The 24,241-nt window shown below is 41.6% G+C and overlaps 1 protein-coding gene across 1 annotated transcript in view; it reads left to right on the top strand.

The window, feature by feature from the left end:
- Positions 1 to 2,113: 2,113 nt before the first annotated feature.
- Positions 2,114 to 24,241, top strand: part of LOC124551947 (homeobox protein six1-like) — a gene marked incomplete at its 3' end in the record, with an annotated part of 416,701 nt that continues 394,573 nt past the window's right edge. The window contains exon 1 of the mRNA XM_047126479.1: positions 2,114 to 2,704. Coding sequence (XP_046982435.1) covers positions 2,142 to 2,704 — 563 coding nt within the window. The remainder of the gene's footprint in view (positions 2,705 to 24,241) is intronic.

Consider the following 24,241-nt stretch of genomic DNA (forward strand, 5'->3'; position numbering starts at 1 on the left):
CAGAGAAGATTCTACATCGCTTTATCATGGCTGATGCAAAACCATTAAAAACTTCCTGTGATAATGAACAATGTCTAGACATTGAATATAGCAATATTCTTGACAGTAACATTCCTTATTGTTCGGCTATGGGATCATTAATGTACCTGGCATGATCTACTCGTCTAGATCTCTCTTATGCTGTTCCAAAAGTTGCTCGATCTATGAGTAAACACAGTTCTTCTGATTGGAACGCTGTAAAACGCATTTATAGATATCAGACGTCGGTCTCTTCTATACTTCATCTGGCGGTAAACTTTGTGCCTATGGTGATGCTGATTTTTCTGACAACATAAGACGCTCAACAAATGGTTTTGTTTCAATGATTGGCGAAACGGCTGTCTCGTGGACATCTCAACTGCAGAGATCAGTTGCACTATCCACCACTGAAGCGGAGTTCGTTGCTGCAAGTGAAGGAGCCAAGGAGTTTGTATGGCTCAACAGACTGCTGTTGGGGATCAGTGGATAAAGAAACCCGTCCGTATTGTTAACTGACAATGCAAGTGACAGTGAACTAATGAGAAACGCAGAGTTCCACAAACGTTCTAAGCACATCGAAGTATGCTATTATTTTGTGCGGGAACTCTATCAAAGCGGAGATATCAAAGTGGAATATGTATGTTCTGAAAATCAACTAGATGACATGTTTACAAGTTCTTTAAAATCAAACAAATTTAAAGTAATGTGTACCAAGATAGGACTTCATAAGTAATGTGTTTCATCTTCTTATTTTATATTTAAAAGTTGTACAGTGCACCACTGTTCGATGTGGGGGGAAGTGTTAAAGCAAATAAATAAGAACTGTGTGTTTCCTCTCCTCTCTTAAGGTCTTGCTTGGTTTTGTGTTATGTCAGTTACTTTGCTGCTAAGAATTTCTTTTATTTTCCATGCTTTTACTCTAGGAAGGTTTAGTTGTTACTACGAGTCATCTTTTAGATGTTAAAGGAAGAAGATCATTATTCCTAAAACTATTGTGTTTCTGCTACAAAATTATATCCTAAAAATTATATCCTAAGTTCGCCCACAGCAGGTGCATTCGTTCTAATGTGCCTCGCGTTGTTGGTGACTAGCGAATTGCCAAAGACGCGTTCTTAACAAAACGAGAGGAGCCTGAATAAAAATTTGCAACAAAAACTGAAACACAAAGAAACTCCTATATTGGTATGTTGCGGAGTAATTACAATTCGTTGAGAAATTTTTCGTGTCGGTTATGTCAAGTATCTTAATTATGGCTCATCTAAATAACAATAAGGTCAGGCTGGTAAACGCCGCTTACTTCGTGCGAATCGTAACAAACTTAAGTGGAAGTTCCCGTGGTTTCTGTCTTATTTTCCCTCCCAGAGCGTTAATTGTCCGCAAGTGGCACACGCTTACCGGGAATTACAGGATTGGTCGCCGGTCTGCAGGGCGGAACCCACGGGGGAAAGAAAGGACTGTTATTTGTAGGTGCTCGGTCGGGAACAGATTTTCACTCCCGGAATAATAACACGTCGTATAATTAATTACGGGCGCGAGCGGCGTGGCCGTAAAGATAGTGTTTTTATTAACGACGACGTTCCAGAGGCGGACAATGGTCGCGCCGCCGTCTCGCGTCTGACTGATGGCACACGTGGCCGGCGCGGCGCCTCCCACAGGACGCGCTAGCCCGGCCCCCCAGGCTGGGCGGAGACCAATGGCGAGCGAGCCGGTGGGAGCGAGGAGGGCGATTGGGCGCGGCGAGGGGGGCGGGACGCCGGCGAGCTGGTCGGGGCGGTAGCGGCGGGCGGCCGCGGCCGGCAGTACGTCTCGAGACCTCGAGCCGAGTGCGTCGACGCTGTGTGGGCGCGCGCTCGATCCGTGCACGTCGCCACGCGAGCAGCCAGCTGGGAGAGAGCGGCGGCGCATGGCCGGCTAGCGCGCCGGCTGCGATGCTGGCAGGGCCCCCCTCCGCTGGCGGAGGCCTGCAGACGCCGATGCACCACTTCCAGGCGCAGCAGCAGCAGCAGCACTCGCCGCCGCCGGCGCCCCCGCCGCCGGCCGTCAGCGTCGGGGCGGCGACGACGACGGTGGCGTCGGCCGCCCCCGGGGGCGGCGTCGGCGTCGGTGTGACGGCGGCGCCCAGTATGAGTCCGTTGCTGCCCAGTTTCGGCTTCACGCAGGAGCAGGTGGCGTGCGTGTGCGAGGTGCTGCAGCAGTCGGGCAACATCGAGCGCCTCGGCCGCTTCCTCTGGTCGCTGCCGGCCTGCGACAAGCTGCACAAGCACGAGAGCGTGCTCAAGGCCAAGGCCATCGTCGCCTTCCACCGCGGCAACTTCAAGGAGCTGTACCGCATTCTCGAGTCGCACCAGTTCTCGCCGCACAACCACCCCAAGCTGCAGGCGCTCTGGCTGAAGGCGCACTACGTCGAGGCGGAGAAGCTGCGCGGCCGGCCCCTGGGCGCCGTCGGCAAGTACCGCGTGCGCCGCAAGTTCCCGCTGCCGCGCACCATCTGGGACGGCGAGGAGACGAGCTACTGCTTCAAGGAGAAGTCCCGCTCCGTGCTGCGCGAGTGGTACACGCACAACCCGTACCCCAGCCCGCGCGAGAAGCGCGAGCTCGCCGAGGCCACGGGGCTCACCACCACGCAGGTCTCCAACTGGTTCAAGAACCGCCGGCAGCGCGACCGCGCCGCCGAGCAGAAGGACGGGTCAGTACGCGCCGCTTTGCTCGCCTCGCTAGCTGCCCCTTCCACCATAAACAGTGATTATTTGCAAAAAATTACGCATTACCTTCACGGGACAAAATCGTCACCCACTGGCTGTGCAACAGATTTTTTGTTCATCTAGAATGCGTTTACAGATATTTGTGAAAGTGTGTCAGGTTTCGGCTCCGGCAAAACATCATCAGATCTGAGTACTTATATCGCTCGTGGAGCCAGAAGTCGTACAAAACTGTACACTACATAACTGTGCAATGTTTTGAGATACTACTTAAACAACAATTTAGATAACCGACCATTTACATATTTTACGTAACCAAACGCAAGAGGGAAAAAGTAAATGATTTCCTACTAGAATCAGGGCAACAGCAACTGCAGCACCCTCACCCCTCAACGGCTCTTCTTCTGCATGACTCATGCAGCATGGACAGTGGCACAGGCCATCCACTATGTCTTCTCTGCTTACACATTTCATCGGCCCTTTGGAATACCTCCATTTGACAACGTTGTTCTTGCTCTTAGCCTGTTCAAGCATCTCCAGGTGGATCAATCTAGAGTACCTCCCGATGTTAGTCACTCAGCACGTTATGGCCACATTTGAAGTTGGTCAAATGCAGATACTAGCTCTCCACAATTGTTTTCTGGCAACGCGTGGAGACATAGATAGTGCTGACGCGGAACGGAGGAAACTTCTTCTGGGTCTCAACCTAGATCTTGGTGGCTGACGGCTGTAGATCGATGTAAATGATTTAGTTCAACCTTTTTGCTTACAGTGTCTGCAGCTATTTTACGGCGTAGGACGATCTCAGGTGTTGCAATACCTGCCAAGCAATAACCTTGCCTGTAGGTGTCGGTTTTACACGTCCAGTGATCAGTAGGCTACAGAAGTGACCCGTCTGCTCCACTAAGGGTGGAAGGGATGTATGCAAGAATAAGACTACAGAGAAAAAACTAAAGAAAGACGAAAGTAATGAGAAGTAACATATGAGATTGGCAATAATTTTGAAAGTGGGGACCACTAAGTGGATGAAGTGAAGAAATTCTGCTATGTTGGAAGCAAAATAACTCAAACAGAGCAAACAAAGAGGATACAAGAAGCACATTGGTACAGGCACAGAGCGTGTTCCTCGTTAAAAGAAATCTAGTGTATCAGTCGTAGTCTTAGTTTCACATTTTTATACGCAAATTTACATGCTGCGTCATAGAACAACACACATCCGTTCGGTACGGGAATGGATTAAGAAATAATTTCGACAATACTGGTAAGATATATCCTCTACCGTAGTACCGTCACTATTGGTAACATGTCAAAATATCGAAAGTCTGGCCTGGACATATATGTCACCGCCGGCCGATGTGGCCAGGCGGTTCTAGGCGCTTCAGTCTGGAACCGCAAGACCGCTACGGTCGCAGGTTCGAATCCTGCCTCGGGCATGGATGTGTGTGATGTCCTTAGGTTAGTTAGGTTTAAGTAGTTCTAAGTTCTAGGGGACTGATGATCACAGATGTTAAGTCCCATAGTGCTCAGAGCCATTTGAACCATATATGTCACCACGTAGAATCAGAATTAGAAATAAGTAATACAGATCGCTGTGTCTACTTCATCTGACGACGTCAGGTTTTGCAAATGTATGTGAATGTAGAAGCCATCCATGCTCTTTGGGTTAATGGTACACATCTAATCTTACAAATAATAGAAATTGTCACACGAAAGAATCCTGTCTTCAGTAGTCTACACAGGGTCAGTCCGAACTTCCCGACAAAATTTAGGAGGTTGATCAAGGTTATTTTCAGAGTATTTTCCTCTAATAGCCACGTGGTTCCCGATGGCTCGTTACGGAGTAATTAAGTAATTACTATTTATTCGCTTTATTTCCACATTAAACTTTTCTGTGACAATACGTTTACAGCAGTGAAGAAGCCCTGTGATATTTAACCATTCTAGTTAGGAATGATTCGGTTTCTCCTACGTACAGATACAAAAGTAGTGTGGCGTGGTTACTGTCGCTTCGAGAACAGATCACCATGCAGTGGTTGCGTCTGTCATCCACTGCATTCAGTGAACCCATACATGAGCTGTGCATCGACCAACTCTTCGTCAGTGAACCTATCCTTATTGCTGCGTTTCGCCTTTAACGTACGACTAACACTGCCAGAAAAACAAAACCCGAACGGGTGCAGTACTGAATCCAAGCTGAGGGCGAAAAGCATAACGAGCCTCGCTATTGGCAACAGAAACTACCGTGAGCGGGTAGAACAGGTATGTTTTCAGACAAGACGCACGATATATACCGTGTGCAGGCATTTTCAGTGCAATACAGATGAAAACATTAATATTGAGTATGGAATCTAACGAAGTACAATTACTGTATAATGGGCCACCAGGGACCACTGGTCCTTATATCAAAATTTTTCGAAAATATCTCTCAATAACATCAAGCGCCGTTTACCGCTACATCCGTAGGCGGCACCATTCCTCACAGACGAAGATGCTCAACATTCGAAGACACTCCCAACATTTTGAGTTCTCTAAGACGTTCTGTGTTGTTTCCCACGAGTGGCCACATGCAAGTGAGCGAGGAGTTCCATACGATCCCTCACATGTTTAGTGTTGTCATATTAAAGTGATGAAAATGTTTCCAAAAAATATATAATTTAAAGGAATTTTGAGATTGGACGAACATTAATACACGGCAGAAAGCTTAAAAGCATATTCTCTCTTCCCTGCCGTTTCTAAGACATAACTACTTGAAATTAGTAGGGTAGTAAATTAATAGGGTTGTAAATTAACAGACTGTTTTGCGAAGTGATTCGTCGTAACTTCAACTTCTTCTTGGGCCCACATAGCACTTAAGTAACTTAGTCAAAGATTTTTTATAAACGGCTTTTTATAAAATACTTTATTGTGTGCTGGGGTACTTTTATGAGATCTTTAATATTAATTTAGGGATGGGGCAAGCTGTTATTAAGATGTGTCAAGATCTTTGATAGTGTAGCACGGTCGGTATTCTTGGCCTCAATTCTGTATCTGTATATCTTCTTTCTCATGGGCGATGTTGAAACTTTCTTCTGTATTTAGTTATACTTTCATTTATGTGAGTGCTTCACGTATTTCTGTAGTATATCATACTTCTTTTCTAAATTCCAGATATTCATTAATTTCTCTCTATATCTTCTTGCAACGTCTATAGGTACCCATGTAAATCTAGTTTCCACGTCCTGAGTTCTTATTTTGCCTTTCTCTTACAAAACTATTGTTCACTCCCTTCCAAGGCTGTGGGCAAATTTCCCTTCCCAGTTAATATTCGCAAATGCAAAAAGCCTAAACAAGACACATGTAATGTTCCTCCGTTTCAGCTGTTGGTGGGAACGTTGAACTAGAATAGCGCTATAGAGAACCGCCCTGTTTAGAAAAACGGCTAATGTCTATACGATCTGCAGAGACATTGAAGTTAGTGGCGATACAAACACAATCAATGATTTGTGAATCTACTGCCAGTTATAGTGCTGACACTTCCAAGTGGCTGTACTAGAGAAACGTGTGAGTAAAGACCAAGAGTTTATACGATGTTTTTATTCGCGGTCGTCCGTACTATCAGCACTTTCCTATCAAAATTCACCCTGTTCGGTAAAGTGAATTTCGGCAATCTTCGCTCCCACATACAACAATTAATATCCGAAAAGTTTCGTGCAAATTACAGGATTCGTCATATTGTCCTACCCTTATTTCCAAGACTTCTCTTAATCTATGGCTACTGTAGTTCCTGTAATAAAAATAGTATGAACATTTCCTCTACCTTCTTATTTCACTTGTCGAGAACCTAAATTTGACATCTCAAATCATTCAGTAAGTATTACAGGACTTAACGTTTAATTGATAAAACCGCCAATAATCCAGAGAAAGATATTTAATACTTCATCTTATCAGCTGAATTTTGTTGTAGTCACCATTTTCAGATTGCTTGAGTTGTACCTCACACGCCGTTTAAGGCGTAAGGTGGATTTTAAATATTTAGAATATGTCCAGCTTATGCAAACAGATGTACTATTCTGCACTGTGTTTTTGTGACGTAACACGCATCTGTGATATATATATATATATATATATATATATATATATATATATATATATATATATGACGCGGCCATTTGCGCGATGTGCTTTATGGTTTTAAATATTTTAATTATGACGGACTTTCTATAATGTACTTAGTTTTATCCACATGACAACTTAAGATGTGAAGATGACATCAAAGTATGTGGAAACCGGTTGTTATAAGTAAAAAAAATATTTATACGATCTTGGCTGTTGAACCATTTTAGGAAATAAAACAGATCGCTCCTTCGGCCACAGTAATATCTGAATTTTATTTCTTCTCGTCTATAGAACAATAGTTATCGGAAGTAATATTAGTAATAAATAATAATCTATTTACTACAGTGTTTAACGCCGTATAGTTTCTGTGCTGTTAGCAAAATGGCCATCGTTAGACCCTTGGACTTTGTTTGGTACCCTGTTCACATTTTCTTTAGTTATCAAAACACTTCCTTCTTTTCCTTTCCGTGCATTTCCCGTTCTCCAGCTCTTGGCAATTCTTTATTAGCTCCAATATATGCTCTGTAATCTATTATATCGCCTCTTCTTTTTGTTTCCCGCGTCAACAAATAAATACAACTGCGTAACAGAACGATGCGTCAGTGTCGACGCCAACTTCTAGCTGTCAAACACACCGCGACAGTGAATTACAACTTAATCATAATGATTAACGCGTGTCACTCGGGTTCTTGAGAGGTCAGCATGATTTCTAAGACTCTGCGTAAATGACATTTGTCGGACTTTTAAGTGGTAGCCGGTATTGACGTACAGAACCAGTAGTTGCGTGGGTGGACGGTGGACAAGGTACAGGGTCTTGTTGTCACAGGCTGGGGTTCCCTAATGCTGGAGGGAGGGTCAACACGCCGTCTTCCAGGAAGCCGCGCTGCGTCACTCTCTGGGACGGGCACGGTCTCGGGCGGTCAGCTGTTCGATGGCCCTTGCAAGTCTACTGTCAATGCGTTCGGAACACTTCAGATTTCCTTCGCACGCGCGCTTTTGTGTGTGTGTGTGTGTGTGTGTGTGTGGTTTATAGGCGCACGACTACAGGGTTATCAGCACCCTAATTAGCTTCCATCAACTGACACAGTGCAGCTTAAATTAATGAAAACTTCACTACATTTATGCTAATTTCATAGGCAAAACGAACAGTTTTACATAATGAACATAAATTTTTTTGAATCTTCAGTTGCATGTTAGGACCAGTACTGTTCCTGATATGTACTAATTACTTTTCCAGTCGTGTTACTCTTGGGGAAGAAATTCTCTTTGCTGATGACAACAGTATTACAATGACTCAGAAAAAAAGAGAACTTCTTTCAGAGATAGCAAATGAAAACCTAAAGGATGTTTACAATTGGCCGATATGAAATAAAGTGATATTGAACATAAAGAAGACAAATACGATTTTAAAGAGGAAAAATGATGCTGTTAAATTAAAGCTAGACGACACATCTATTGACTATATAACAAACGCAAAATTCCGAGAATGAATGTTGATTCTCAGCTGGAGAAAAGACACAAAGATACTCCCAAACAGAGTGTCATCAGAATGTTAGACCCTTAGACTTGCCATCAGCGTTTAGCACCCAGTATCTTTTAACTACGCACTGTCTGTATGTGCACTCAGTTGCGGAATTCTTCTCTGGGGAACAAACGCACAACATATGAACACAGTTTTCAAACTACAGGTAAGAGCCATAAGAATAATAAATATAATTTTTATTTGGTCTCATTCTAAAGGTCTGTTCAAAACACTGGGGATATTAACTACATTATGTGAGTACATTTACCAGTTGTGCACATCGAAAATAACATTGACAGTTACTGCACAAACAGCTCTTTCCATGTCCATGGAACAATATATAGACTGCACTGACGTTTACCAGCAAGGAACAGTATTTTGTACCAAGGAATAAAATTGATAATAAATTGCTAAAGGAGAACGAAGAGATTTCCAAAACGAACTTATTTAAAATGGAAGTATTTGTTAAAACAGTACATTCTATATAAAGAAGTATTGCTTAGGTAACGCGGAGTAGGGGTTTGGTACAAAGTAGCATAGGTAAATAACAATGACTATAATAATAATAAAACATTACACTTTCACATTAGGTAACTATCTTTTCTATCTTCAAAACCTTAGTCCCCTCTGCAGTGGATAATATTTACATCTTATCCTCTTTCTGATCTCACCATCTCACTCATTATATACGGATGATGACAGTTTTTCACGGTGGCAAATGGGAAGCTGAAAATAGAAACCAAAGATCGTCGTTATTCTCTTGACATCAACTGATAGTGTGTGTAGTGCTACAATATGAAATAATGTGTGTGTGTAGTGTGTGGCAATGCGTGCAGTGACTGGGAGTGAAAAATGAATGAGCAGTGTAGCACTAGTCTCTTACATTATTAAATAATTTTTTTGCGTAACGTTGTTGTTGTTGTGGTCTTCAGCCCTGAGACTGGTTTGATGCAGCTCTCCATGCCACTCTATCCTGTGCAAGCTTTTTCATCTCCCAGTACCTACTGCAACCTACATCCTTCTGAATCTGCTTAGTGTATTCATCTCTTGGTCTCCCTCTACGATTTTTACCCTCCACGCTGCCCTCCAATACTAAATTGGTGATCCCTTGATGCCTCAGAACATGTCCTACCAACCGATCCCTTCTTCTGGTCAAGTTGTGCCACAAACTTCTCTTCTCCCCAATCCTATTCAATACTTCCTCATTAGTTATGTGATCTACCCATCTAATCTTCAGCATTCTTCTGTAGCACCACATTTCGAAAGCTTCTATTCTCTTAGTTAGTGTACACCAGCGATAAACCATATGAGGTAGCACCATTTTAAACAGACTGCCTTTGTATTCAGGACGGTGCAAACTCCAGTCTTCATCAGGCCATCTTCATTTAAGTTTTCCAAGATTTTCCTAAATTACTTCAGATATGTGCCGAAATAGTTCCTACTTTAAGTCCACGACCGACTACCTGTTCCATCTAATCAAAGTAGACCTATAAATTTGTAAATGCCTGCATACATGAATTACGTTATTTTTGCTGTCGTTAAATTTCACTACCACGAGATCTCCATATCTTTGTAAAATTGGTCTGTAAGCGAATAAAAGTACCATACTGTAGCTACTTAATGATATAGAAGCCTACGGTTTCGTATTTCGTTCACACGATAGCATGCCGTGTGTGATTATGAACAGGATTTTTCAACAATTTTACTTCGAGTTTTTGTGACGATACAGTTTTGCCAACAAGACAACGCTAAAGGAATTCATACTGTGCATAGTTAACATAGTTAAGACGAGTTACAGATATGTACCAAGCTATGTAGTCACTATGGAATGCATATCTTTTCTCCACTTGTAAAATATGATGAAAAAAGTCTAGGAATATATCGCAATATATTCACTGTTATTTAGTATCAGGTATTACGTTATAGTCGGTTACTTAATATTTCTGTTGGAGTTCCGAGCGCAATAAAAAAATTTTAATATGTTCTAAGGAAACTTTTACGTACTTTTACTCATGATCGATAGCTCCAGGATTGAGCAACCAAATTTTTGCTTACAAGTGACTTACATCGATTCCTTTTTGATACATATTCAGTGTGTAAAATAAGATTCTGCTTAGAAACGTTTCATTTTTATGAATAATCCTCCCATTGTACCGTAAATAAAAATAAGACTGCAAGACCATTATTGCAAAAATTGATTTTCAAACTATGCTTACTTTTCCCTCTTGCAGATGAGCTTTCTCACACACTGCTGTATGATTTTTAGGTATAACTTCCTGCTTCATTTAGGAATCAAAACCGTACGCTATGATGGTATTCCTTATTTTTATTTATCTATTCCTGGCTAAATTAGTTCGGTATGTATTACTAACACTCTTCAATTTGAGGGTACACTTAATTCTTATTATATGTATCTGGATTATAAACAGTCCATTATTTCCTATGGTGTTTGCGTTCCTCTTATTTGTACACATACTTTTGTCCAAATAATTTCTTGTTTAAGTTAGATTCGTTGTTATTCAGCAATTGTTGTGCACTGTCTTTAACTTAAAACTTTATATAATATCCCATAACAATATATCATGTGGCTATCTTCTTTAATACACAGGAAAAGTAACAAAGGAACGTTTCCGCTTGTGGAAACGTAATTCTAGATAATAGTGTGTAACTCTGACATTAATTCTCTTTGTGAACTCAACGTGTCACCCATTTCCGAGTACATGATGAGATTCATAGTTTGTTGTGAACATGTAATCATGTTCTTTGTATCCAAGTAGAATTGTCTCGCCAAATAAATAATAAATCATTAGTACTGTGTCATTTTCCTAGTCTTTCTTTGCATGTACGTCTGTGCATCCATGAACAAAAAATTATCAGAATGAGTAAATCAGTTCATCGCTGCCGTAATAACACAGCTCACATCGTAACCCGGAAGGAAACTGAGTCGCTTTGTGCACGTGCAGTGAACAAAGGGCAGGTCACCGAAGCGAATTAATCTGACAAGTGACGCTGGAAACAAAATCGTGTTTGCAACATTATTTCAGCAGCACCGGAAGCGGTAGCGCTCTAGTTGCAGAATCATTTAACAGTTGTCATTAAATTCAAAATACTGACGATAAATACACTGCCTCGTAAGACATTAAAATTTTCGATCTCGCCCCGCTTATTCCGGGCAAAAGGCGTATATATTTGTATACTTTCTGCTAGTGTACACAACATAAAAACTAAGACCTCAAGTTCCATCGTCAAATAACGGACCTCTGACATTTCACTGAAATTTATAGCTTGCAGAAAACTCTTCCATTTTCATTGTTTTACCAATACAATTTATGAGTTTAATAATAATCATAATAATAGTGTATGGAAACCGCCTGATGGCTCAGGAATTCTTCAAACAACACTGATATGTGATTTTCCAGGATTAAAAGGAAAAGACTGTGTTTGATCAATGGTCAAGTGATTAAGGAAAATAACTGTAACATAAGACAGAGTAAAAGAAAGTGAAACACTGAAAAATGCTGACATACGTTAAGAGTAAGCTTACGTATTTACTGTCTCACGTAAACTCTAGTATTCCTCATGTGCAGCAGCAGATGCAAGAAAAACTGACGGCATTTATCTAGACGTCAACTATTACCCACGCGTAATTCGAAGTATCGAATTCGCTAATTTGTCGTTATCGATTAAATACAGTCAGAGTGTCTCTTTGCGTGCTGCTTTATTTCATATAAACTAGTACAGTGACTGTGATAAATGATAATAGAGTGTGTTTCGCTTTAAAAAATTATTCACTTAGTCTAATTTTGATTAACACGTTTCGTCACAAATAAGTTTCTAACGTGTGAACAATTACTTGGATGAATGTATGTATCTGTGAAATATTTTTGTGGTAACATATTAAGACGCATTCGTTACTAATTTTGAAGCAGAAGAGGTACCTGCAGAATTTGGTCTTATTCATTAGGATTCGAATTTCTGTTGATGAAATGCGTTGCTAGAAGCGCACATGTAAGAACTAAAATTTTTAAAAAATTATTGTTTAACTAAAGAACACAACAGACTGGAGCGTTCGAAAACGATCGGCCATCAATTGCTACCACTAGCAGCCTCGTGTAAATATTTCTTTTCTCACAACTATCTGATGCATTGTACAAGTATAGGAATATTTTGCAATGGTAGCCTTCATTGTGTATACGAATTGCACCCGTACGCTTTCATTTTTGTTGGTAAACGAGTTTTAACGAAGGTTGGAACACTGTCCTATCTTTCTCCAAAACTACTAATCAGCTAGCCTCAAGATACACGGATCGCGAAAGGAAATGAAATTATTTATTACTGGACGCTTAAGAGTGAATAAAACTTTGACTAAATGTCGTATGTGATTGCAGATGACTGCAAACGTCGTTCCATTTTCTTTTAATTATTTAGAGCTTAAAAGAGGAAGCATCAAAGGATGCTCTTCTATTCATTGAGAGGACGTTTGTGCAGTGTGGGAATTACTGTAGAAGACCATTAGATTTACTTCTACGAGATAAAGAAGTACTGGTGATTCATCATTAGCAGTTCACCGTGTTTTACATCACAACACTTCAGTGAGGACGCTTTGTTCTTCGAGAGCGTTATGTTCGTTTGGCGGGGGACGGATTGCGCATTATCTCTCGTGATAAGAGGAAATACTAGAATCATTCGACTGAGTCACATTTCAGTATGTGTAAGAGACGAGGCGCACTAGCTACATTACTGATATAGTACAATAAAATTAATAAAAAATATCTATCAATTATATGAAGATGATTGCGAATTTGTCGCCGTCCGAAAATCCTGTCTATTAAGACCAGAATGATGATTATTTCCATATTCGCAAGGGGCTTTTTCAAACGTGCAATGCTCGCCGCTCACCAGTCATTGAGAAATCATATGGGGAACAGTGCCTTTCTGAAGTCACAGACATGTTTACAAGTCTCTGCCGAAGATCTGGACTCTTCAGTTCCTTGAGACCTGCAGTGTACTCGCATACCCATAGCGTAATCTTCACATGTCTAACTTGTGTCGTGTTACGTTGTCATCCTTCGATAACTAAAGCCTCGGATGCAAGAATTGCTATTTTCTATCAATGGCGAACTTCGACTGCTGTGGATAAATTACACTTTACTTGAACATTATCTGTCGTTTGGTTTGGAAGGATGAATATTAATCTATTTATTTGGCCGTAAAATAAGTGGGACAGGAGAAATCTGACAGTAATATTTGAAGTGTACACGAGAACAGTGTAGGTAAATAATGGAAATCTTGCGTTTAATTTAACGGTTTGTGGATGTCACTGTGTGCCTACACCTAAAATTTTCATTACTCTTCAAGGTACCCAACGACGCTGACCTCACTGCTGCGAATATATCCAAAATTGTAATTCAAATTTTCGGGTCACTGTCCAAAAGATCAATCAATTTGGAAAGCAACGATTTTAGGTTACTGAAATGACATTCTTAATTTTTATCACTGATATTCTTGTTCAAAAAGGTGGAAAACCAATTAGTAAATAATTTTCTGAAAGTGTATATCTTATAATGTGGCTGTTGATCAGTATACTACTGAAAATTCGCAGCTCATGTTTTAATTACTGAAGATGAACTTCCAGGCAGCTAGGCGAGAAGAAACCGAAAGTTTGGCATTATATCTTAGTCAAAAGTTGGCTGTGACGGAGCCGCAGAATGGATGACCTGTATAGATTCAATATCTTACACTACAAAAGAGACCTATGATACACAATAAATTATATTCGATGTGTAGCCAGCCATATGTGGGAGCGTAATAGTTTGGGGAATTTTCATACACGATTTACGCCATGTCCACTAAGCAGTAATGATATGCACGTGGCTACGTACCAAGAAAGCCAAGAAAGTGTTGACTCATAACACCCATTACAATTAGCTAGTTCAGGAGCTGATTAACTGATACCCTCTTACTTGTCTTTGGGGTTTTTCTATAAGCCGTAGGCTTTGGAGAGATTGGAGTAAATATTATTAGGCACTATGTTTAATTTGACTAAAAGCATTAAAATTTATTTCTCACTTCATACTTCATGTGCTGTAGGGATTTTGATAGATTAAAATTCAGGCTGCATAAAATTATTAATGTTATAATATGACAAACATCCATATACATCATAAAAATGTATGTATGTATGTTCCACATCTCTTACAAAAAAAAAAAAAAAAGGACCGATTTAAACCAAGTTTGGTACACATATCCCTCATTATCAGGCAACAGTCACTGTTGGTGTAAAAAACCTCTACCTATCATAGTTCAGGAGATTTCGCGTCATAAACAATGAGCTACGTGAAAAACTGCCGCATCATGCATCACGTTTAAATTTATTACTTGTGTGCTACTAACTCTATTCGCAATAAATTTCACAGACACTATCCACACATGCTGCTAAATGCACACACAAAATTATAACTTGATACCACTAGTAGCCCAGGAAATATGACGTCATAAACACTGAGATGCGTGGAAAATTGCCGCATCATGCATGACGTTTAAATTTAACACTTCTTTGTTACTAGCACTATACGCAACATATTTCACAGACAGTGGCCACATATGCCGCTGAATGCACCTACATAAATATATCATTGTGAGATAGGTAGTTCAAGAGATCTGACGTCACATAAATACGGGGATGCGTGAAAATTTGCCGCATCATACATGAAATTCTTCACCGCTAACTAAGACACTCGAACAGTCGTGTCAAGTTAAGGAAATCCCTGACATCTAGCAGCACTTTTGAATGCATTCAACTGCTAATCGCACACGGCTGTAGGCGAAAACAATAGCCGTCTATAGAATCATAAAAAGGCGTTGCTATAGAGACGTTTACGAAATCGCGTTGTAGACATGCGTGGCAGCTGCATCAACATACACAAACTGTCCGGGACCATCTCACATCGAATCTACTGCAGGTATATTTCTAATAGAATATTGGTAAAACGAATACCCGAGCAATGCCGAGTTTGTCAGTTAGAGAGAGAGAGAGAGAGAGAGAGAGAGAGAGAGAGAGACTTTCGGCAGCCTTTGTCAGTATCGTTACAATTCTTCAGCGTGTGCTGCAGCACTTACAATGCTAGAATATTAAAAGTCTACTGTTTCGGCTATGTAGCAACGGCCTTCCTCATGACGTATTTACAGTGTAGTCTAAGAGCATAAATTTGTTTTTCTCTGTTTCTCTTTATTTGCAATCCGCCCTACCTCAGAATTCTTCCGTGGCAACGCATTTCAAAATCTTCTATTTCTTTTCGTATCACATGTAAAGCCAGTAGAAAATAATTGCTACAAAAGGTTTCATTGTTTTAATGGCTTCGTTTCTGGCCCAGTATGACTATCGTAGGTTCCACACCCCGTGCCTCGGAGGAGTTGTGTTTAAGTGGTGGGAGGTAAATTTGCGTCCCCAAAAGGGGTCTTTCTGTGGTTTTATGGTTATATCTCGTAAAGGATATCTCGTAAAGGACTCACAGTATCGAAAACAAGGTCCTATTAAAAGTTGTAGTACAATAAATCATGCATTGAATGAGAAAAGACGCGTAGTTTTTGAACCACGATTTCCCATACTAGCGTTCATCAAAGTTGGACGGATTTTAAAAAGTTATAGAAGAATAAAATCTGCGTTCCATGAGACCAGAAGTGAATTTTTTGGACCACCCATTTCCGAAAAACACCGTCTTAAAATTGCATCAACTGACATTCATCGTGTAGGTTGGCAAGAGGACCTTTTTTTTTTTTTTTGCTGTTAAAATGCTTCCATTATGAGCTGGCACCCTGTCCCCTCTCTCCTATGCAGCAGGAATGAGGAAGATTCCCAAGACAATATTACATGACTTGTCCACACCACTGGATGAGGTAAACGTGGAAGGAGCAGCTTCAGTCATCGTTGGTGGATTTCTTCTCCACCGGGTTGTCCGGAACAATGGTGAAACGTTCCAATGAATCCGAATCAAGTGAGTTGACTACCTAAAGAAATACTGCAACCGAAGTGCAACAAGTGATGGCTACCCACAAGACCTGTCCACCAAGAGCATCAAATATGCTGAGCACCTCCGCCAAAGCGAGAGACACGCTATGCTGAGGTCATCTTCGGCGAATTGACGATGGCGACAATGACTCAGGAGAATTCCTTCCCAACGACAGAAATAAAATACGTCTTGCTTGGTTATTGAGAGGCTTGAAGGTGAAGGCTTCTCATTAAAGCTAATGAAGACGTAGATCACCTGATTCTTGCCACGGTCCTTGAGGTATCACAGGAGCATGAGAAGGTTACGGTAGCTGGTGACGATACAGCCTTCTCATCATGCCCGGTGCCCTATTCACATCATCAGCAAACACATATTTCTCAAGACCTGGAGGAGGAACGACACCATCAAAAGTATTTGGTCCTAACAGCTTCGAACTCTCAGACAACATCAGAAAGCCACTCACATTTCTTCACGCCATAATTGGATGTGACGTAACTTAATGCTCCTCGAGCAGGGCAAGAAGAAGGTGGCCAAGCTGTCGGCTGAAAATAAAACTCTTCAACAAGAAATGAAACCTTTCTTCGAGCATGATACTGGAGCTGAAGCTATTGCCAAAGCTAGACTGCTTTATCTAAATTGCGATTCGACATGTTTTCCAAAACCCTAGTGTAATCCCAATTCATCGCTAACACCAACATCCGAAGCACCCCGCTAACTTTGCTTGAGAACTTACTCACAAGCACAAATATGTTTAGGACACCAGATGGATCTGCTCCTCTGAGGATGGCAGGTTTCAAAGTTTGGTGTTGACCCGTTCCTACCTCCAAGAGAACCGGCTCCACAGCCTCTTCTCTCCACAATTTTCTGGAAATGCAGTAAGGAGTGAGCAGGTGGTTGTGGGTGTCATAAAACTGGGATTGAGTGTTCAGTGATTTGTGCCAACTGCAAGGGGAGCTCCTGCACTAAGTCCATCCAAACAGATGAAACTGACGAACCAGATGCTGACGAAACCTGGACTGCATATATGGGGCTACGAAAATTACAGACATTGAGAAGCCGAGTGATGGACCGACGGACATCGAATCGGAAATTGCAGACTTTGAGGAGTCAAGTAGCCCAACGAGAGTCAAACGTGGACGTCTGTGAGATTTGTACCTGCCTATTTTTCCCCTTTCATCGTCACATCTTTAACGACAGTTCTTGTTGTTATGAGATACAATAATCACCTATTGATTTCAAGAACTGTGTTTCTTAACCTGCATCCATCTTCATGTCAGCTAAATGAATCTCATCATATTCTATATGAAACAATTTTTTAATATTTTTACACGTTCTACAATTTTAAAATTTTATTGTCTTATTATATTTAGTAAGAACAAGTCTAGTGCAAGGGGATGCTATAGCACTATATTTAATACAGTGTGAATAACGTATCACTGACGATGAAAAGTGTTCCAAATTTAAAGTGGAGCTGTAAGGAAATGTGTGGTCCAAAATATTCACTTTTGATCGCATCGAAGGCTGAATTTATTCCACTATAACTTTTGTATGGATAATTTTATCGATAGATGGATAGATGGATGCTACTATCAGAAATCAGAAGCTGAAACGAAATTTTTCATAATTATGTAAAATTTGTCCAACTTTGATGAGCACTAGTATGGGAAGGGGGGGGGGGGGCAAGAAATATACGTCTAGTCTCATTCAGTGCAGAATTTAATGCTCTAAATTTGTAACGTCACAATGTTTTTGATATTGTGAGCCCTTTACGAGATATAACCGCATCCACAAAAATACCCCTTTCGGGGGGTACATTTTTACCCCCACCACTTAAGTGGAACTTCAGTGCGCATAAAACCTAGGATAGTCATACCGGACTACAAATGAAACCACTGAGTCAATAAAAGCTTTGTAGCAACTATTTCCGATTCGTTTACTTTTTCCGTTCTACGCTACTGGCCTGTGTGGGTATTTATAGCACAGGTTTCACTTGCGAACTATTGCACACAAATAATTGCATAAAAATTTGCTAGAAATTAAATTTATATTTTATGTTAACAGATTTCTCTTTTTCAGAAACGATTTCCTTGTTATTACCACTCTGCATTTTATGTTGTGTCTACTTCGCCCGTTGTCAGATATTTTGCTGTACAAATAGCAAAACTCATCTAGTACCTTTAGTCCCTCATTTCCTAATTTAATTCTCTAAGTATCACATGACTTAATTCGACTACATTCCCTTACTATTGTTTTAATTTTTGTTGATATTCATCTTATAACTTCTTTTCAAAATACTACCAGTTTCGTTTAGTTGCTCTTCCAGTCCTTTGCCATCTCTGACAGAAATACGAAGGCATCGGCAAACGACAGTAGTAGCTTGTAATTTATAGCAAGAAGGTTTCGGTTTCAACTGTTTAAAATAATTTAAGTGAGTGTTGGCCCCCTGTGTCACATTTGGCTTTTAATTTATTGGCTGTCGGTACGTGCCCACACAGCCCCCACGAGAGTCTACCATTTGTTTCGACAATGCAGATTATCAATGTCACATAGGCTTAACGAAGAACAGATTCCTACATACAATGAGGTGACAAAAGTCATGGGATATCTCTTAACATCATGTCGGACCCACTTTTGCCGGCCGTTGTGCAGCAACTCAACATAGCGTGGACTCAACAAGTCGTCAGAAGTCTCCTGCAGAAATATTGAGTCATGCTGCCTCTATAGCGGTCCGTAATTGCGAAAGTATTGCCGGTGTGGTGCAGAATGTTATGCACGAACTGACCTCATGATTATATCCCAGCCGGCCGAAGTGGCCGTGCGGTTAAAGGCGCTGCAGTCTGGAACCGCAAGACAGCTACGGTCGCAGGTTCGAATCCTGCCTCGGGCATGGATGTTTGTGATGTCCTTAGGTTAGTTAGGTTTAACTAGTTCTAAGTTCTAGGGGACTAATGACCTCAGCAGTTGAGTCCCATAGTGCTCAGAGCCATTTGAACCATTTGATTATATCCCGCAAGTGTTCATGGAATTCATGTCGAACATTGTGTGTGGCCTAATCAATCGCTTGAATTGTCCAGAATGTTCCTCAAACCAATCGCGAACAATTTTGGCCCGGTGACACAGCGCATTGTCATCCACGAAAATTCCATCGTTGTTTGGGAACATGAAGTTCATGAATGGCTGCAAGTGGTGTCCAATTACCCGAACATAACCATTTATAGCTTCAGTTTCAGCAGGGGCCCCAGTCCATTCCACGTATACAAAGCCCACACCTTTATGGAGTTAACGCCAGCTTGCACAGTGCCTTGTTGACAACCTGTGCCCATGGCTTCGTGAGGTCTGCACTACAATCGAACCCTACCATCAGCTCTTACCAACTGTGATCGGAACTCATCTGAACAGACCGTGGTTTTCCAGTCGTCTTTGCTCCAACCGATGAGGTCACGAGCCAAGGAAAGGCGCTTTAGGCGATCTCGTGTTGTAAGCAAAGACACAGTCGTAGGTCGTCTGCTGCCGTAGTCCATTAATGTGAAATATCGTCTCATTGTCCTAACGGATACATTCGTCTGACGTCCCACATTGATTTCTGCGGTTATTGCACGCAGCGTTGCTTGTCTGTTAGTACCGACTACTCTACGCAAACACCGCTGCTCTCGGTCGTTAAGTGAAGGTCGTCGGCAACTGCGTCGTCCGGGGTGAGAGGTAATGCCTGAAATGTGGTTTTCTCTTCACACTCTTGACACTGTGCATCTCGGAATACTGAATTCCCTGACTATTTCCGAAATGGAATGTCCTGTGCGTCTAGCTTCAACTACCATTCCGCGTTCAGAGTCTGTTAACTCCCGTCCTGCGTCGGATACCTTTCCATGTGAATCACCTGAGTACAAATGACAACTCCGCCATCTGTATATGTGCATATGGCTATCCAATGACATTTCTTAGCTCAGTGCGTATCGACCTCGTACTAAACGCCATAAAAAGCCAGGAACGGAGATTTTTTGAGTTTATTGAATTTCTTAGAATGGCTGTAATTCGACTTACGACACGCGCGGTAAGAAACCGTAGATTGGAAACAGCAGATTGTTAGAGAACTCTGTCCGAGCCGCTTTGGGCTTCGTGACCGTCCGCCGGGTGCGTCGTGTAATTAGCCGGCAGTGGAGCGGTTGCCACAGCCGGGGATTTACTGCCGGACTTCACGGTGCGCGCCTCCCTCCCGCGTCTCCTGGTTGCGACAAGCTTTGTCTGGCAAATCGCTCGGCCACAACTCACGGCAGCCTCTTAATTAGCCATTATTCTGCGCCACACCGATTACTACCGCCGGCGGAACGGTAGCTCCTGGTTCAGCTCTGAGACGTACCACACCAAACAAATTAAGAAGGGAGGATGGTGGGGTAGGGTGGGGAAATAAGAACACTCCGGCCATTGTCCCGTGCCTATCTGGTTACCATGCTACAGATTCTCTAACGGCTATCACAACTACAATGACATTAAAGACGATTCGTGACCCCAATTGGAGGTGCGGAAAAGTAGAAAAATATTTTGCCACAAGTATATATCCGTGTATTCGTGTCCACATCACACTCGGTGAGGGGTCTGGCATCTTGCGCTGTGTGGTGAAGGGTATTTCCGACACCACATTCTTATATATATATATATATATATATATATATATATATATATATATATATATATCCCCACCCTTTTACCTTTCATCATGGCATTCCGGAATCGCGAATGACCCGTGGGAAGAATGATTTTCGATAAACAGCCCCATCAACTTCAATTTCTCTGGATTTCCAGCAGCAGGGTTAATTGCAGTAATTTGTGTTATACAGTTCGATACAGAAACAGGCAAAATTACAAGATTCCCTTTTTATTCAATTGATCGCTAATGCTGGGTTACTGGAACCCATTTTCGAAACGGTTCAAATGGCTCCAAGGAATATGGGACTTAACATCTGAGGTCATCAGTCCCCTAGAACTTAGAACTACTTAAACCTTACTAACCTAAGGACATCACACACATCCATGCCCGAGGCAGGATTCGAACCTGCGACCGGACTAAAGCATCTAGAACCGCTCGGTCACAACGGCCGGCCCAACCTATTTTCAAATCGTCCTGCGAGATGGAGAGTTAAAATTACGATTTACCCAGTAAGCGTTTAGAAAAAATGTATTGAGTGCATACGGAGTGCTCTCCTAAATTTCGTCAGGAGCATTTCCTCTAGCGTTTCGAGAGATATTTGCAATTTCTTTTTTTTTGGAAAATGTAGTGAGAGTCACCACCAACAATTACTGCTCGTTACGTCTTTTATGCGACGCTTATTATTAAAAAAATTGTCGGTTTGTTTCCTCGTACAAACAAAATTATTTTTAATTCGGAATTTCACCTGTCCACTCGATAGAGCACATTCAAGTTACTCTAGTCCGACGGGCTTTTTATCGATTCGTATTAACAGTTACAGTAGAACACGAAGAATAAATAGCATTCCAGTAGCGATTCAGTAGCCCTGCATGCTTGGCGGTAGCAGTCAGCGCGTGCCAGAGCTGTAGGGTCTACTGCCGCTGCTGGAATACTGGTTATTTTTCGACTTTTACTCTCAATGTTAATACATATCGGTAAAACAAATATGGTACTGGACTGATATGCGACTGCTGTATCGAATGAACGCGTAAAGTTCCGATTTAAAAATAATGTTGTTTGTAACGGGAAACAAAGCGACGCTTTCCATCAACACTGGGCGTCAAAGACGTGATGAGCAGGGTTTGTTTGGGCTGACGCCAGCTAAACAATACAAAAACGAAACGAAAAATACCTGCTCAAAGATTAGAGAAAATACGTCTGACGAATCTTAGGAGAGGACCCTGTGTAACAAGATACAGGTCGTATCGTACCAAGACGAAATAATATTTTCCAAATAGCAGTAACCATGTCAAGATTATAGAGATACGTACAACATGGTAAGTTTAACCATGAACAGTGACAGAACAGATGTATAACTAATAGTCTACTTCCTCCGCTGCCACAAGGAAATCTCTGGTAGGAGGCACTGTATTAAAATGTGAGGAAAATCTTTATTACAGATTCCAAACATCAAGCACAATACAATAAAAGTACAAATCATCTACCACACTTAAACTCTTTAAAATTCTCCAAAACCAGCTGGGACAATTAAAACTAACGGAAATAAACAAAAGTTGGCAGGTAACATTATCCATTGTAACCCATAAAGTAATGTGGAAAGAAATCAAATTGTAAGTGAATACAACACTGAAAAATCATGATCACTTTTTAATATTTCTCTGATATTCTCGTCGCGCGCACTTCGCGAGATGTATATGTGAGCGTGTGGGGCGGGGGGTAAGTAATTGGTTATCCAACACTTCTTCGAATGTACGCTCTCGGAATTTCAACAGCAAGAACCTCCCAACGCCCGTGATTACAGCGCACCTTTGTAACTCTATCGCACCGACTAAACGATCCCATGACGGAACGTGCCGCTCTTAATTGGCTCTTCTCTATCTCTTTGGTGATTTTCCCTAAATCTCCCCAGGCAGATGCCAATATCTTTCCTTTGAAAGTGCACGACCGATTTCCTTCCGCATGTTTGAAGAATTCCGGGCTTGTGCTGCGTCTCTGATGATCTCTATTTCGACGGAACGTTAAACCCTAATCTTCCTTCTTTCTATCTCTTCTTTTTTATACCCAGCCTGGCAAGGGATCCAGACTGCGGAGCAAACCGCAAGAACTAACAGAACAATTGTCTTAATAAGCCTCTTCTCTTGCGAATGAATTACTTTTCCATAAGTTTCCTCTAATTAATCCCAGCCTTGGGTTTTACTAGCCGGCCGTTGTGACCGTGCGGTTCTAGGCGCTTCAGTTTGGAACCGCGTGACCGCTACGGTCGCAGGTTCGAATCCTGCCTCGGGCATGGATGTGTGTGATGTCCTTAGGTTAGTTAAGTTTAAGTAGTTCTAAGTTCTAGGGGACTGATGACCACAGATGTTAAGTCCCATAGTGCTCAGAGCCATTTGAACCATTTTTTGGGTTTTACTATTTCTTTTATATGGCCACTCCACCTTAGATCGCTCCACATGGTTAGTCCTAGGTACTTACACAGTAGTTCCTACTTCCAGTGATATATCGTCAATGGTGTAATCGAACAGCGGCGAATCTCTCCGCCTGTTATCGTGGATTTATTTATATTAAGGTTCAGCTAGCAGTTCCGGAGCCAATCGTCAACATTCTGCAATTCTCTATAGTTCTCTGACGTTGAAGCCTTCTTGTTAAGCACAGCATCGCCTACAAATAGCCTCAAGGAGCCTCCAACATTATACACTAGACCAATAATGTATCGTAAACAGTAACGGCCCTATAACGCTCCGTTGCGCTATTCCTGAAACTACCCTGACATCTACCGATTTTTTTCCCGTTAGGACGGCGTCTTGGTATTTCTGTCAGCAAGCAAGTCGTGAGTCCAGTAGTAAACCTAGTTCGATTGTCGGTGAGCTCGTTCATTAAACCACAGAACGGAAGTATAGAGAATAGTTGGTGCATTATGTAACCAGCCCCAAATACTTTTAAATGTTTTATTTTAGTACCATAAGCAGTTTCTTGCTACCATGCCCGCCTTCAGATGACTAATATTTTTCGCCACAGGGATGTTTCGATCAACACCACGTCGTCCGCTCCGTACTGCACAATAATATTCGAGTATTTAGTGCCACTTCATCGGTTGTTTCATTAATAAAAATACACTAAAGTACTTGCATTTATATATGATACAAAATAATTGTATTCACTTACGTAGGTTCCAGTAGATGGCGATCTGTTCTGTTATGGTCCATGTGGCTTTCTTTTCTAGCTCGTTGTTTATGTTCTTGAATTCCACCATGGCGAT

The sequence above is a fragment of the Schistocerca americana genome, chromosome 1 (genome assembly GCF_021461395.2).
Source record: "Schistocerca americana isolate TAMUIC-IGC-003095 chromosome 1, iqSchAmer2.1, whole genome shotgun sequence".
Lineage (NCBI taxonomy): Eukaryota > Metazoa > Arthropoda > Insecta > Orthoptera > Acrididae > Schistocerca > Schistocerca americana.